The 16,931-nt window shown below is 44.0% G+C and overlaps 1 protein-coding gene across 7 annotated transcripts in view; it reads right to left on the reverse strand.

Annotated features, from left to right (window-relative positions):
- Positions 1-4,536: 4,536 nt before the first annotated feature.
- The window catches only part of EXOC1 (exocyst complex component 1), a 28,152-nt gene continuing 15,757 nt past the window's right edge, over positions 4,537-16,931 (reverse strand). For 4 of the 7 annotated variants that reach the window (XM_056855441.1, XM_056855443.1, XM_056855440.1 and 1 more), the window contains 9 exons: positions 15,900-15,944; positions 13,121-13,284; positions 12,098-12,208; positions 11,930-12,006; positions 10,374-10,602; positions 8,881-9,064; positions 8,034-8,233; positions 5,976-6,170; positions 4,537-4,781 (listed from right to left, as the gene is read on the reverse strand). In XM_056855441.1, the coding sequence (XP_056711419.1) occupies positions 4,629-4,781; positions 5,976-6,170; positions 8,034-8,233; positions 8,881-9,064; positions 10,374-10,602; positions 11,930-12,006; positions 12,098-12,208; positions 13,121-13,284; positions 15,900-15,944 (1,358 nt within the window). In that variant the 3' untranslated portion in view covers positions 4,537-4,628. The remainder of the gene's footprint in view (positions 4,782-5,975; positions 6,171-8,033; positions 8,234-8,880; positions 9,065-10,373; positions 10,603-11,929; positions 12,007-12,097; positions 12,209-13,120; positions 13,285-15,899; positions 15,945-16,931) is intronic. The other 3 variants (XM_056855442.1, XM_056855446.1, XM_056855445.1) reach the window with 1 other exon arrangement.

The following is a 16,931-nucleotide window of genomic DNA, read 5'->3' on the forward strand; positions in this document are numbered from 1 at the left end:
GGGCGAGCGAGGCATAGGGCTAAAGCAAAGAGTTGCAGGCCTGGGCAGGGCTAAAATAAAAAGGGAATGGGGGTGCCACTGGGGCTGTACTGCCCCTTGCCAGCCCACGGGGAGTTTTGTGGCAAAGTAAATAGCCAGCCTGCCTAGAGTTGCCAACCTCCAGGTGGTGGGGGAGAAACAGGCACCTCTATACTAATACCAAAATCTTTCAAAGGTCTCAGCAGAGTACCAAGTATGTATAAGTTCAAGTTCAATTTTCAGATGAATAAGAAGCCACAATCTTGAAGATTGTGGCTTCTTTGGTTCTTGTAGGTTATCCGGGCTGTGTGACCGTGGTCTTGGTATTTTCTTTCCTGACGTTTCGCCAGCAGCTGTGGCAGGCATCTTCAGAGGAGTAACACTGAAGGACAGTGTCTCTCAGTGTCAAGTGTGTAGGAAGAGTAATATATAGTCAGAAAGGGGTTGGGTTTGAGCTGAATCATTGTCCTGCAAAAAGTATCAAAGGTAATGTGCTAATCATTGTCCTGTAAGTATCAAGATAATGTGCTAATGAGGGTGTGGTATGTTAATATGGAACCATTGTATCCTGAAGTGATCTGTTAATGTGTGAAATGTTTCAGGAAAGAAAATTCCAAGACCACGGTTACACAGCCTGGATAACCTACAAGAACCAATGAACTCTGACCGTGAAAGCCTTCGACAATATTGTGGCTTCTTATTCATCTGAAAATTGAACTTGAACTTATACATGCTTGGTACTCTGCTGAGACCTTTGAAAGATTTTTTGCTCCTTTATTGTATATTTTGTACATACTGTGTGTTGGTTATAGTGTGGTTACTTGTATTTGTACATTGTATGTTTATAGGAAAATCAGTAGCTTATATAAAAATTGCACCTTGTTTGTAAATGTTTTTCGCTCCTATACTGTTTTCCTAACCTCCAGGTGGTGGCTGAAGAGCTCCTGCTATTGAAGTGCCCACGATAAAGGTATTTTACCTGTGGCACTATGAACTGCCCTGTGTACATGAACAGGCGCGGGGATCCTCCTTTTAGACAGAACACTCGTGTAGATAAACGCGTGTCAAGAATCGACCCCCCCTTTCCTCTCTGTCTCTTCTGGTTCTTTACTCAAACAGTTGCACAAAGCACAAAAACACATACACTAGCATTCCTGAAAGTTTGCAATAAGTAGAGGCTGCCGGCTTTGTCCGCGTTGCTAGGCTGCTATCTTGTTACCAAGACCTTCATGTCTCAACTAAAAACTGGTTTAATGAAGCATTGTTAAGGATGACAGCTATGGGGTGATTCCTAAAAGTATCTTTTATTGCCAGAAAATGTATAAAGCTTGCTGTTTGTAGAACAGAATAATGATTTATTTTTGCAGTCTGAATCCTTGTTTGGGCTTGGAGTGTTTTAAACTTGGTACCATTAAAATAGTAAGCTGTTAAACTAATTCCTGATCTCCAGTGCGCTATTCTTGATCAGATATATCTGGATAGCATTTCTAGGCACACTATTACAACTGATCTCCAGCCAATAGAGATCAGTTCCCCTGGAGAAAATGGCCGCTTTGGCTATTGGATTCTATGGCATTGAAGTCCCTCCCCTCTCCAAACCCCGCCCTCCTCAGGCTCCACCCCCAAAATCTCCAGGTATTTCCCAGCCCAGAACTGGCAACCCTAAGCCTGCCCCTGTTCTGAAACAGCTTTGGCTCACAGCTCTTCAGTGGAGAACGTTGTTTACAGCTAGGATTGCCAGCTCCGGATTAGGAGATTTTGGGGTTGGAGTCTGGGGAGGAGCTTCATAAACTACATGTGGAGTTCACCTTCCAAAGCAACCATTTTCACCAAAGGAACTGATCTCTGTTGCCTGGAAATCTGTTGTAACCCCAGGAGATCTCCAATCACCATCTGGAGGCTGGCAACCCTGTTACAGCTGTGTTGGTCCAAAAGCAAATCCAAAGCTAGAATGGGGCATTGGTTAGAGTGTGGGACTAGGAGCCCTAGGTTTGAATCCCCATGGGAAGTTTGCTGGGTAATCTTGGGCCATTCGCACACACTGATTACTCTGCCTCACAGGTTTGTTCTGAGGGTAAAATGGAGAAGAGTCCCCATGGGGGAGAAAATGGTTTACAAATGAAGTAAACAAACACAATCCACATAATGCCTTTTTATTGTGTGTGTGTGAAGTGCTGTCAAGTCACAGCTGACTTATGGCAACCCCTTTTGAGGTTTTCATGGCAAGAGACTAACAGAGGTGGTTTGCCACTGCCTTCCTCTGCACAGCAACCCTGGTGTTCCTCGGTGATCTCCCATCCAAACAAGCAAAATGACACAAAACAGTGTGCACGTTTCCTAGAACTCTTCAGCAGTCTAAATGTGACAAAAATTAAAGGGGGAGGGTTTGCAAGCATGACTCTCCTGCATAAGCATCTAGAGATGTGGGCTCTAGGCAATAAAAAGTTACGATGGAATTAAATTGTGTTAATCTTTTAAGGTGTCACGCCACTGTTTTATTTTTGCTGCAACAGACTAACAAGGCAACCTCCTCTGGAATCACTGCTGCCCTTTCAGAACGCACATATGCAACTGATGCTGTATGAGTATTTCATGAACACAGCTGCAGTATATAAAGTGCCTTCATACATGTGCAGGAATGTTACTGTCAACCATTATTAAAAGTCTCAGCTATCGTGACGCGGAGGCAGGCAATGGCAAACCACCTCTGAACATCTCGAAAACCCTATGGGGTTGCCATATGTCAGCTGTGATTTGAAGGATATATATATATATTTACAGCTTCCAAAAAAACCTATTCACTGTCCCTCACTTCACGTGAAATTAGTGAACACCGGATTGTTTACTCTGACCTCTCGTAGTAGCCAAACTATTAAGGACAAATCTCAATTGAGTTCTAATTACAATACATGCAGAGAGAGATATATAGAGAGAAATTAAGAACATAAGAAACGCCCTGCTGGATCAGACCAAGGCCCATCAAGTCCAGCAGTCTGCTCACACAGTGGCCAACCAGGTGCCTCTAGGAAGCCACAAACAAGACGACTGCAGCACCATCCTGCCTGTGTTCCACAGCACCTAATAGGCATATAGAGAGATCTGCAAATAAAGATTATTTTGATTTTTAACGTCTTTTTCACACTGAAATCCAAGCAGTACTGATCTGCTTTACAATTTGCCCAGAAAGAGACAGTAATAAAATGACTAAAATTTCAGCCCTTGAATATTCTTCTTGTTGATTTATTACTGTAGTCTCGTGGGGGAAAGGCTACACTTATTTCCTTGCCCTTCCCCCCCCAAATTAAGGGTACAGCAATCCAAGCCTTTCCTGACCAATACTGTATTCAATGGGGACCACTGTGAGCAGCTTGTATCCTATTCACTCAGACAAATTTGAAGCCTTCCTGCAACAGAATAGGCTCTTCCACCATCTTCTCCAATTGTGCCCTGCCACACAAACTCTCTCTTAACAATTCCTTTGTTCTGGAATGCAGATAGTACCATTGGGAGTGGGAGGTCTTCCTGAGTCTTGCTGTTTTCTTCATAAGGGAAGTAAGTGACATACATTTAAAAGTTGTGGTCATTAATTATAAAATGTTAGTGATGTCACGGAAAATGTCAACTGCATGTTTGTGAACTGATGAACACACACACGTGAAGCTGCCTTACACTGAATCAGACCCTGGGTCCATCAAAGTCAGTATTGTCTACTCAGACCAGCAGTGGCTTTCCAGGTTCTCAGGCAGAGGGCTTTCTCATCACCTACTTGCATAGTCCCTTTAACTGAAGATGCCGGAGATCGAACCTGGGACCTTCTGCTTGTCAAGATGCTCTACCACTGAGCCACAGCCCCTCCCCTCAATCCAATTTGGTGTAGCAGTTAAAGGTCTGGACTACGATCTAGGAGACCCAAGTTCAAATCCCCACTCTGCCATGGAAGCTTGCTGGGCAACTGTGGCACTAACCCACCTCACTGGGTTGTTGTAAGGATAAAATATTGGGGGGGTTTGATGTTGAAAGTCACTTTGGGTTCCCATTGCGGAGAAAAGCAAAGTACATTCAAGTTAGTTTCTCACTCTCTCTGGATGCCTAATTTGGAGAAATGGCTGACAATTTTCCCCTTGTGCTATGCCCTGCTATAACTAAATACATTTCCTCAGGAAATAAAGGAATTCCTTTGTGTACAGTTTATTTAAGATCAGAAAGACTTACATGTACATTAGTTCTTAAGAGGTGAACATGAATGTCCCATGGAACCATATATTAAACTTTGAAACAGGGAAATTTACCCAGCCCTTTACAATAACTTCAAAGTGTATATATTCTGAAGGAGCTACAGCATATAGGAGAAAGCAGGCGAGTTTTATGACTCATGTTTTATAAATATACAGAATGATCAAAAGGCAAAATCAATCTTATGCATGAATTGGGTTGCGTGAGAAAAATGTCTTGTTTTAACACTGTTTTCCTCCTGTAAGCCATCAACACTTCTGCTTAAGCAACCTGTCGACAGGCACCAGGATGATCGCGGGAACCCTTAACTCCGTCTCTCAAAACACATCCTTTCCTGCAGATCTGGTAGCTTATCTTGCTTTACCCCCATGCAGATATTAATGAGACTGTGCGATACTAGAAAAGTAGTCTAGAATGTCCTGGATAGTGAACTCCATAGTAATTCCAGATCCAGGATAGCAACGTGCTATTAAGCCTTCGAAGTGCTTGTACTGGCGTATGAACTCGTCTTGCATCGAATGCCATACCACCTACCAAAAACACAGAGACAGAGAAAGCAAAGAGAACATTCAATAAGGCTATCCAGGCTTCCAGTTCAAACCTCCACAGGTCCCTTTATGTTAACTTCGATACTGGGGGCAGGAGCTCTGACCCAGCCCTGGAAGTAGGAACCCACAGACTGGTCTCTAAGGACGTGGAGGCAGCTCCCAACAAGGCTCAACGACTGTAATTTACCAAGGTATAAGCCCCAGTGTTCTATCACAGAAGCCTACTTCTCACTTGTCTGGTAAACTATGTATGGTCTGTACCATTTCAGATGATTCAACGTTCTTCCATTCAAGAAATTCACATAGAGTCCATCAGGGAACTTCTCTCCACCATGAAATAGTTTTCTATGCAGCCATCTACATTTCATAAGAACATAAAAAAGGCCATGCTGGATCAGACCAAGGCCCATCAAGTCTAGCAGTCTGTTCACACAGTGGCCAACCAGGTGCCTCTAGGAAGCCCACAAACAAGACGACTGAAGCATTGTCCTGTCTGTGTTCCAAAGCACCTGACATAATAGGCATGCTCATCTGATCCTGAAGAGGTCTGCATCATTAGTATCCATTTTGACTAGTAGCCATGAATAGCCCTCTCCTCCATGAACATGTCCACTCCCCTCTTAAAGCCTTCCAAGTTGGCAGCCATCACCACATCCTGGGGCAGGGAGTTCCACAATTTAACTACGCATTGTGTGAAGAAATACTTTTTATCTGTTTTGAATCTCTCACCCTCCAGCTTCAGCAGATGACCCCGCGTTCTAGTATTATGAGGGAGAAAATTTCAATTGGAGGAGGAATTCAAGCGTGTGAATGACCAACCTCCGTCTGAATAATACAGGTTTACCACTTCTGCGAGAACAAAGCCTAACAGATAACTGTAAAGGTGTGTAAAGTGGAGTGACCCAATGGGAACCATTCATCAAATACATCCCTCTCTCCCTTCCCCAAAGATATGTACCCTCAAGTGCTTGAACAATCTGAATAACGATCTGTAACCCACATAACTATTCCCATTGACACAAGGCCAGACATTCTCCTGCCTCATTCATGTGACGTTTTGGGTCTGATTGGAGTGAAGCAATAGAAAAGATATTTGCACAGCAGGTGAATACAAGATTAGCCAGGGGGTTACGAGGTTTGTCCCCTCCATTGTGTTCTGCCATTCTCCACGTTTACCTGAAGCAGGTTCTCCTCTTCACACAGGTGTTTATCCACCTTCTTGTAGAGATTGTCCAATCCCTTTTTCACTTCCTTTCCAGGATACTCCTTTATAACTTTTCTTAGCTCTTGCTTATTGAAGGCCAACTGGTAGCTCACTTCCTCCTCTCTCACACCTTGTGCCACACGAGCTTCAACACCCTCAAAGAAATGCTGAAATGAAATAACACATCATTCAAATTCTCAAACCAGGCGCTCAGGCTTAAGCTTGTGATAAGCAAGCCCTGTGTCTACAGGTTTTCAAAATAATCTATTCGGCTGTTCAGATAGCGAAGACTCTTCTCTCATCTGCTAGAAGCCACAAACCATCTAGATTAAGGGTAGGTACCACATCACCCACAAATTCCTTGCCCATGGCCCAGCAAATCCCACATTTATTTTATTTATTAAAACATTTAGACCCCACCTTTCCTCTTGGCTCAAGGAAGCTCACAATAATAATTAAAACATCCCCAGCTGAAACCAGATAAAACAAACCCCAAATCCCTCCCCGCCTTACAATATTCTTTCTATTCAGACTCCTTCAAAAGCCCTGGCAAACAGGCAGGCCTTGCAGCGCCTCCTGAAGATCTCCAAGGAGGACCCCCACCTCTTCAGGGAGCCCATTCCACAGAGCCAGAGCCATAATGGAAAAGGCCCAGGCTCTGATCAATGCCAGATGGGCCTCCCTAAGTGGTAAGACAGCCAACAGATGGATGTCTGATGACCATACTTGGTGCACAGGGATATATGGAAGGAGACTGTCCTTCAAATACAGGGTACAACACAGGAAGTTGTTTCTACTAGTACATGACAGCCTATGGGGAGCAACAAGCACTTTCAGATTGATATAATTTTTGGGGACACCAATGCCCACCAGCATTGTCCACCTTAAAATTAGTCAGCTCAAACCAAGTTGAGGCAGGGGACAAGTCACATAAGTTGATCACTCATACTCCAAAACTTATTAAAAACCAAGGTAGAACTATATACAAACTTGCTGCTTCAGAATTTGTCAGAACTGGTGGCAGTGGAGAACCATGTTACCATATGGCATCCCCTGTTTATACTGCAGATTTTTTCTGTTCTACTGCATGAAAGTAGTGCAAGAGACTATTCACCTTCAGTCTCTTCTAGTGGTGATACTTGTGCAACTCAATTTTTGAATGGATCTTATGTATCTGTCAGTTTTATACTTCCCTTCCTACAAGAAACGTATGACTGTTTACAAGGGTCTCCCCCTCCTCCTTTATACTCACAACTGATCACCAGGGCAACATTTTACAGACAGATGCATGCTGAATATTTATGAGGACACGAGTCTTCCATACAACAGTCTGGGTTGGAGCCAACCAATTTTTTTGCTTGGTAAAAATGTTAGGAGGGAGTCCTTTTTGACCACCCAAGAAGTCTGTACTGGAGAGCAAGGGACCTGCACGGACATAAGCCATGAAGGATAGCAGCTGCAGCATGGAGAATTGAGCAAGACTGATCTGAAAAGCTGGCTGGATTCAAACCCATGTCTGTTGTGGAAGCGAAGTCCATGATTCCCATTTCAGCTATGAATCTGGTCTATGTTAGTATCACTGCACACTTTAATATTCTGCCTTTCTTCCATTGTACTCAATACATTCAAGACAAGAAAAGCCATTCACAAAGGTCACAAAATCCCGCCCCCTCGCATATTTTCATTACAAGACAAGCTTGCACAATTAAGCCGATAATTAGAAAGCTATTAAGACAAGTGTCCTAGGGCAGCAAGAACAAAATTAAAAGGCTAGCTAGCAATCCGTTAAAACATTATATCTCATTATTCAGCAAAAAGAATTGGGTTAACCCAAACTGGAAACAGTAGACACCATTCAATGGGTTGTAGGCTGTCAGTGTTCTGCTAAGGGAGGAGAGGCAACCTCTCCTGATTCCATTTGGTGTGTTTGTGTATAGCAAAGATTGGGAAAACATTCACAAAACACGTTATCATAGATTAACCAATTTGACTGAGCTCCAAAGTAAAGGTATAAAAGAGGGGTCTTTTACATTTAATTTCTCAAGCGGCTGTCCCAAAGAATAGATGACATAAGACTGCAGATGATCGGTGTATTTCTGTTTCGCTTCCTTCTTCTCAGCCTCCAGACACGAGATCTTCAACCGAGACAGCGTCGCAAAGATATGGTGGAAATTCTCCATCATGACCACGTCCCGGGGCGTCTTTTGGCTTTCATTTGCTACTTTTTCCACTAAAAAAAAAAGATGATCACAAAAGCCAGCTTACAGAACAGCTAGAAAGAATCTATGTATACCTCTGATCACATAAACTAAGAAGACATTACAGGAACTTCTTAAGTAAGGCAGGATGTCCATGGGATTTTAAAATTAGCAACTATGGATTTCTGAGGTGTATACAACAGAACTAATTAAAAAGTGTTTGGAGAAGTACTGTCACCATCATCATTACCTTTATTAGGCATTTACGAGAAGTACTGTAGTTGCACTGATAAACACATAAAAATAAAGGCAACAATCCTCCAAAAAATCAGCACTTATAAACTGTATAAAGGTTAACAAACAAGTTAAGTATGTTTAAAATGCTGGATCAGTACATAAAATTTCTGCTTAACGACCTGCCATAATCCTCTGTAAAACTCCATCCCTCAATTGGGAAATATTTGTGAATGTTCTTTATTAGTAAAGGGGCAAGACAGCATCCCGAATTAGCATCCAGAGAACTGACAAATGATTATACAATCAGCACAATTTAAATACACAACTCACAGGTAAAAGTTAAACCTGTTTTATTGTTTACTGATTTCGCCCATTTCTTCAATAAAGTTGGGGTTTTTTGCACAGAAAAACACTGAATTTCTATTCATAAAATGGACCCTACCATTCGTGAAAACGCCTCTAATAAGTTTTAAGTAGGCTTTATCTAGATCTCCTCGACGCTCTGCATTTTTGAAAATAGATTCAGCAAGTGCTGCAAATTCTTCAAATTCAGCCACAAAGGGAAGAATTCCAACTTTACTCTTCTTTGATATCTTTACATCTTCCATCAGTTTTATTTGATTACTCTGAAATGAAAAGGTAAAGGTAGCCAAGTCCGTGGCGTTTTGCCTCAAGTTTGCAATGGGATGGAAATGCTGTACCCTGAAGTAATTGCATGGGAAAGAGAGAAAAAGAAAGGCAGACAGTTCCAATCTGCAGCCAACTGTAAGGCAGCATGAATGTGTAGATGTTTAATTTGGGCTAGAAAGGGGGATTTGAAGCATTTTTAGCAATAAAACAAGGTGATAGTGAGCACGATGGAGATGCTTTGGCATGATCAAGTGGCTGGAAGGGAATATAGGAACTGAATTTCTAGGAGCAACTGGGCTGTATGTCCTGGATGATCTACTGATGGAATGAAGAGGGGCGAGCTTGCCGATTCCTCCTCCTCCCCTTGTGATTTTTTTTGTCTGTGAAGGTCCCCCAAGTCAAGTAATGCCTTTTCACAGGTCAAAGGGGGCAGAAGGGGAATGTGGAAGGTGGAAAACATCCTTATAGGACAATCCAGGGGCTTTAAAGGCACTAATCAGTGTGGTCTTTTGAAGCCACCTGAGCAGACTCTTTGCATTTGACACCCTGTATAACAAGAGATATGTCCGCCAACAGGAAAACCATGGGATCCAGGGGCCTCTGATTATACCTCACCTTCATTTACCTGAACGTCTGCATCCCCATCTTCTCTGAATCCTTCTATAAAGTGGGCAGCTTTTTAAAACCCACACTTTTATCTGCCTGATTACTCTTTGGCCACCTTTCAATTGAGAAATACTTATCTTTATACTTCCTATGGTCTCAGAAAAGAAACATCAGTAACAGTGACTTCGGCCTTCAGAGGAATGTAGTGACAGGGAGCCGATCTCCCAATGTAGTTTTCAACCTTCTAAAAACAGCCATGGGGGGCAGTTTAAATAAGGGCTGTAGAGTCCCCCTCCCAGTTAATGTTCTCCTAATTTTAAAGGAGATAGTAGGTTTAATACACAGAGAAGGCTGATGTTCAGAAAACTGGGTACAATGCAGAGCAGGACTGGACAACTCTGACCATCTAGCCCTGAGCTCTCCATTCTTTTGCTGTAATGTCTAAAATGGCTCATATACGGAAAGATCGGTCTGTGTACTTGCCCAATAAGCATAGGCTAGATTTTCAGGGATTCCAAGTTACTGGCGTACACAGAGGATTCTACACATGCATGCACACCATGTAGACGTTACAGCCAACATTTGGAAACCAAATGGGTGGCAGGGTACTCATGCTGCTTCATGAAATCTTATCTAACTTGCCAGATGGGTACTCAGACCAAAATAACTTAATTGTTCAAAAATGTTTGAAAAACTTACAATGCATTTGTCGAAGTTCCTCTTGACAGTTACTAAAACATTTCCAAGCGTTGTGCTGAGAAAGGAAGTAGGGTCCACATTTTGTGCCGTCCATACATGGTGACTCATTTTCACTAGCATGTAAAGCGAATTAAAGCTATCGATCTTGTCCCCTAGAGCAATAAGGTTATTCAGTTCTGGCTCAACGCAGCGAAATATTTTTATCATCATCTGCCGGATCATGTGGTTCCTGGGAAATTCAGAAAACGGACACACATTAAATATAGATTTAGACTTACCCCCAGTATCACAATTATTGAATGGACCTCTTTAGAAATACGTATTTCCCGCTTGCAGGTTACAATTAGTCTCCAGATTTTCTGGCACAGCTTGTAAACAGAATACAGTTTTTATTTAAAATTATCCCAAGTTCTAGAGCAGGGGCCCGAGGGCCGAATTAGGCCACCTGAGAGCTCTTATCCGGCCCACAAGCCTGCCGAGGCAGCAACCCCCCATTCTCTATCGGGGCTGGTGAGGCATGGCTCAACCCAACCAAGTGACATTTATGTCATAGCCAGCCCTCGTAACAATTGAGTCTGACATCCCTTGTCTAGAGCATTTGGCTTTTTAGGACTCTATCCCTTGAAATTCTACGGTCGAAAGAACTGTTCTGTTTCCTTGTATGTAACATTTGGAATTTTAAAGCTCTCTGGAATTGCAGTCTTTCACTCTTGTAAGAACGCTGGCACAGATGCCAAGTGACGCTTAAAAGCACTCACATTTCCAACCTCACCATGGACGCAGATGCTGTGCTCCCCGAAATTGCACCTCGTGGCCAGTATAGCTTCACGTAGAGTGTGGACAGCAAAGTGGTGATACGCAGCTGGCAAGGAGAACTGGCAAAAATTCCCACCCACCCTAGTGGAGATGAGCTCCACTGAGGATCTAGGACACTGTAAACCAGATCCTTTTTCACAATTCCACAGCTGGTGTAACAGGCTGGGAGCAGCTCAGAGCTGGCCAATCCTCTCCATGGTTGAATTTGATCCTCTCAGGGCTTAGGCTAACATTCTACCCACAGACGAACTCTAGTGGATTACTTTTCAGTCTATGGGATAATCAACCCTTACACACCAGAAACAAAGTACAGGCATACCTCATTTGATTGCACTTCGCTTTATTGCGCTTTGCCGATACTGCATTTTTGAACAAGTCTATCCGCAACATTTTCCCAACAGCAGGTGCTCACTTCATGTCTCTGTGTATCCCATTTTGGTAATTCTCGCAGTATCTCAAACTTTTTCATTATTATTACAGTACATTGTTTTCAGATGCAATGCTACTACACACTTAATAGACTACAGTTCACATATAATGTAAACGTAACTTTTATATGCACTGGGGAACTCAAAAATTTGTGTAACTCGCTTTACTGCAGTGGTCTGGAACAGAACCCGCAATATCTCCGAGGTATGTTTGTATTCATAGGACCTGCACCCAAAAAGGCCTACAGATGCCTCATATGGAATTCTGCAACTTTTATTATCTCATCGCTAGATGCATGCAACTTAACATACTCAGAGGAGATTGACTGTGGACCACCAGCATTGTGTGACCTGGATAAAGTTCCTCCATCCATCTCTTCGGCATCACCCTGAAAAAGTGATCATTTAAGATGATGGTCATTCATTAATTACACAATTCCTCTTTTGATCTGACAAATCTGTAAAGTTAAGAGCCCATACCACCGCTGTTCCAGGAAGGCTAAGATGCTGCTGAAGTTTGAAGAATTTACTAATGAAGTCTTGTTCTGACAAACACAAGGGCTCCAGTTCACTCAGTACTTGTTCAAAGATCTGAAAGGATCAAGGTGTACATTTCGATAACCTGGACTGCAACCATTAAACAGCTAAAATACTTTAATCTAGTTGTTATACTTTAGGATTTTGGGGGGGGGGGATTTACACCATTTACACCTTTACAGCAGCATTGCTGCCTATTCTTGAAATCTAAAGCTCCCAAGGGTGGCCTTTATGCTCTATTTAAATAGAACTTGCTTCTAAGCAATGACCATGATTCAAAGTTATTTCAGGATGCAAGAAGCTCGTTAGCTGGAGAGGCAAGCTGCTTTAAAAAACAAAACAAAACAAAAACCCTGCACATCTAAACAGCTTCTTTGGATTTCACCAAAATTATTTAAGAATAGGGTATAATTAATGTAAAGTTTTCGCACAGGTGTTGGCCATGCTGAGGAATCCATGCCTAATCCATCGGTCAACAATTCTGATCATTGTTTACACCATGTGACAAAGCAATGAAGTAAAACTCAAGAGCTTCACTGGCTTACTTAGCAACAGGCTATTATTATTGGCTATATGAACCCCTCCCATTTTGTTTCGAACCACGGGTGATCACACTTCCAGAGTGCCTCCCCTCTGGCCCGCCCACTGATTCTAGACACCGGTTAAATACTAGGTGCCCTTCCCATCATAAAAAAAAGTAACGTCAGAAGCCCTGGGTGATTGGACGAGTGCATGCCGCAGCTCCTTCCCACCCCAGTTTCTAGGAGAAGCAGCAGCGTTGTGGGGAAGAGCCTCTGCATGCTGTCCTTCCAAGCAACCTGGGGCTCACGATGTTCCCTTTGCAACTCCTGTGCCACAACACACACAAGAAGGAGGCTTCCACATTTAACATGTTGACGCACACAATATGGTTATTCCCTACTACAAGGAAGATATACAGTATCAGGCAATACTCTGACGCTTTACCTTATCAAACTTTGTTCTATCGGCCACGTCAAGGTCCGAGGTGGACATGTTCCCCATATCCAGTAACGAGGATGACTGAGACCTGCGGCTTCCTGAACTCTGAACGGAAAGTTTGTTCAAGCTGGATGTTGAACCGGTCAATTTCCCAGAGCTTCCATGAAGACCTATGGTATAATTGATCCTGTATCAAAAGTTGTCCCAGATGGACTAATAGCATCACTAACACATTAAGCACTGTATACTTATTTACTCGGCACTCTTGCCTCTCTCCTCCCATTATACCTAAAGACTCACAGTATTTTCCCTCCAAAATAAAGCACTCTGCTGTTGCGCTCACATGTTTCTTCACTCAGGTGAAGAAACCGAGAAACAAACACTTGAGTGACGGACACTTGGGAGCAGCAAACAAAAGAACTATCGTAGGGCCAGTAACATTCTGGAAAGAACACAGGTGAGAAGAGAGAGAAAGGGCAGGTGCAATTCGTAAGGGGCATCTTCTAAAAGCAAAGCAGGACAAAGGCAAAAAATTACTATTTTCTTGAGGGGGGAAAAAGAAAATAGTAGCAAACACCTGCTGGAAAGATACGAGAGCCCTCCACATTTTCAGGGCCCCTTTCGGTTTAAGAATCTCAACTGCAAGATGCGTTTATTTGCACAAACTTTTATCCTGGTGAAGAGTGTACTTAGCTCAACATGTGTTAGGACAGTTTGCCTTTGGACTATGTGCAGGTATTTAAATGCTAAAGTACCTTTTGTGGTTTTTCCCAATTCAGGTTCTCCCTCTTCAGTTGCACAGAACTGCAAAGCCCATGTTTGTGCCACTGGTATGGAAAGATACCACTGCATTTTTTTTTAATTTTTGCTGGAAAAACTTAAAAAAGCAAAAGATATTTTTTCTGACAGGACAACACGCAGATGGGTTTCCAGACAACTCCCTGAAGCAAGGTGGTCACTCACAACTCGCCCTAGAGCACCTTGAGCAAGTTGCTGGAGCCTCCAGCCCATGCAACGCTATGACTGTTGACTCAGACTTGCCACCAAGAAGCTCACATCAGTGCATGGATCACAGATGCCCATGGAGGTGGTCATGCCATGGAGTAAGCTTATGAAGGGATCCGGTTCCGGCCCCACCCTGACGGACACTATCGCCAAGCACTCCGCTCAGTTGTAAGAATTTTATTTCCTCTATAGAGCAATTTACAACCTCCAAACTTTCCCCTGGCGTCAAGAGCTACCCTGCAGAGAGGCTTATTAAAGGGAGTAAGCTTATGCAATCCCCCTGGCCTAAAAGCTAAGGGTAGCAGAAGTGGGCTGACCCAGCCCACAGTGGCGGCCTGAAACATTACTTTGCCATTCTCGGGCAAGCAAAGCTCTGCAGTAGAGGCCACACGTGGAACAAAGTCCACAACTCATCAAGCCTGGGGATTAGATTTATTTACTCCATCTCACGTATGGTTTGCCTTCCTCACCAAGACACAAGGCGGAGATGTGAAATGGGGATCGGCTGGAGTTCTGTAAACACAAATAACGAATGAAAGCTATTCGAAACCGCCAGGGACAGATGGAAGGGCAAGCCCTGGAGACCCAGCCCTATGAGGAAAGACTGAGGGACTTTGGAATGTTTAGTCTGGAGGAGGATGAGAGGGGACATGATTGCTCTCTTTAAGTACTTGAAGGGCTTTCACTTACAGGAGGGCAGGGAACTGTTCCTGTTGACAGCAGAGGATAGGACTTGCAATAATGGGTTTAAATTGCGGGCGGAAAGGTACCGGCTGGATATTAGGAACATTTTTTTTTACAGTAAGAGTTGTTCGATAATGGAATCAGCTACACAGGGAGGTGGTGAGCTCCCCCTCACTGTCAGTCTTTAAGCAGAGGCTGGACAAGCACTTGTCAGGGATGCTCTGGGCTGATCCTGCATTAAGCAGGGGGTTGGACTAGATGGCCAGTATGGCCCCTTCCAACTCTATGATTCTATTAAAAAAAAAGCAGCCCAGCAGACTGAACTCAAACAGCTGAAATTTGAGCTGCAAGACAGACAAGCCCTTGGAGCAGGAGTGCCCAAGTCAATTGTTACGAGGGCCGGACATGACCATGCCTCACCAGACCAGATCGAGAGTGGGGTGGTGGCGGTGGTGGCTGCCTCGGCTGGCTCACTCCGGCCCGCGGGCCTTACGTTTGATACCCCTGCCTTAGAGGCACCTGGACCTGGGATGTGACGCCCAAGCTGCACTCTGCACAAGAGGACAAGTGAACGTCCCCACCAAAGGCCATGATTATGTGTGGCAAGAAAATTCCCATGCTCCTCCGGTAACGTTGGGTGCAATTCCTGTGTTGGTTCTGCAGCCACCCCAGCCACAGCACTGGCTGGTGGGAACCACCCGGGACTGAAGCATGGGTTCTGCGTAAACTTGATGCTTATCTGGCCTCCACACAAGGTCCTATGCAGATACGTCATACTCAAACCTAGAAGCAAATCTAAGCACATTTTCGTTGTATATAACCTACAGGTCAAAGCTTTTTTAGAGATCTCTTCCATCTTTGCCACTGAAAAAGCTGCTTATTAGATGGAAGATGCAGGCACCAATGGGCACGTCTGGCTCCGGCTCCTCTCCCAAGTGGAAAACTTGATGCAGCGCACCGGGGAAAAAAATGTGTACCGAGTCATCGCAACCCCCAGTTTTTTTGGTGTTAACAGGTTTTGCCGTGACAAAGTTAACATTCGACAGAGACAAAGAATGCACTGGCAAGAACCGCTTGAAGCGCTCGTCATACTCACTCTCCGTCTCCTGTTTGACAGCACTTTCTTTTCGAGGCAGTGTAGCTAGGATGGATTAGGTTGCAAGCATCAAAGACAAAGACAAGTTAAAAATGCATTTTGGCACAAACCATGCACGAGATGCAAGTTAAGCACTAGCTGGAAAGAAACATGCAGAGAACTATGAGAAGCAAATAACTACATCTGCAAACATACATAGCTGGCGGGGGGGGAGGGACCGGCCTAGAATACTTTGTTATACAGGAAACAAGTGTTACGTTTGGGTAGCTCATTTCAGATTGACCAATATGTATTCAGAAGAGAACAAAGAAACGGGGAAAAAAACAAAAAAACCACCAATGGATGTGAGGCCCTGGGTGTGCTTGGGGAAGGGCTGTGGCTCCGTGGTAGAGCATCTGCTTGGCATGCAGAAGGTCCCAGGTTCAATCCCCGGCATCTCCAGTTAAAGGGACTAGGCCAGTAGGTGATGTGAAAGACCTCTGCCTGAGACCCTGGAAAGCCACTGCTGGTCTGAGTAGACAGTACTGACTTTGATGGACCAAGGGTCTGATTCAGTATAAGGCAGCTTCATGTGTTCAAGGGCTTCCCTTTTGCAAGGCTCTGTCTCTGGCCTGAGGTTGTCTCTGGCATTGATGCAGAATAGCTAGGCCTGGCTCAAGGCTACCGGCTGCCCAAAGGGGCCACAGTGTGCAAACTCAAGGGATGTGGTTCAGGAGGATCCCTTCTAAAACCACAGCAATTCCTTGTGCACATCTCTGGGTTTTCTCTGTTTTATTAGCAGCCGCTAGCCACAATCTGGGAATTATGTCCTAATATATCCCCTGCAAAAAGGCAAAAGATCCCAGATGCAGGTCTTGCCTTGTGCACTGTTATCTGCTTCCCTCGGTTGCCTGGTACCGAAGGCCAGCTGCCATTCTTAGCCACTGTGTTAATGCTCATATGGACGAGCTGGCTTAAGTAAGGAGGGAACTCTACTTGTACGCACAGAGCTGAGCCGATAAACACAAGAAGCTGCTTCATACTGAGTCAGAC

Source organism: Euleptes europaea, chromosome 9, assembly GCF_029931775.1.
Source record: "Euleptes europaea isolate rEulEur1 chromosome 9, rEulEur1.hap1, whole genome shotgun sequence".
NCBI classification, from domain to species: domain Eukaryota; kingdom Metazoa; phylum Chordata; class Lepidosauria; order Squamata; family Sphaerodactylidae; genus Euleptes; species Euleptes europaea.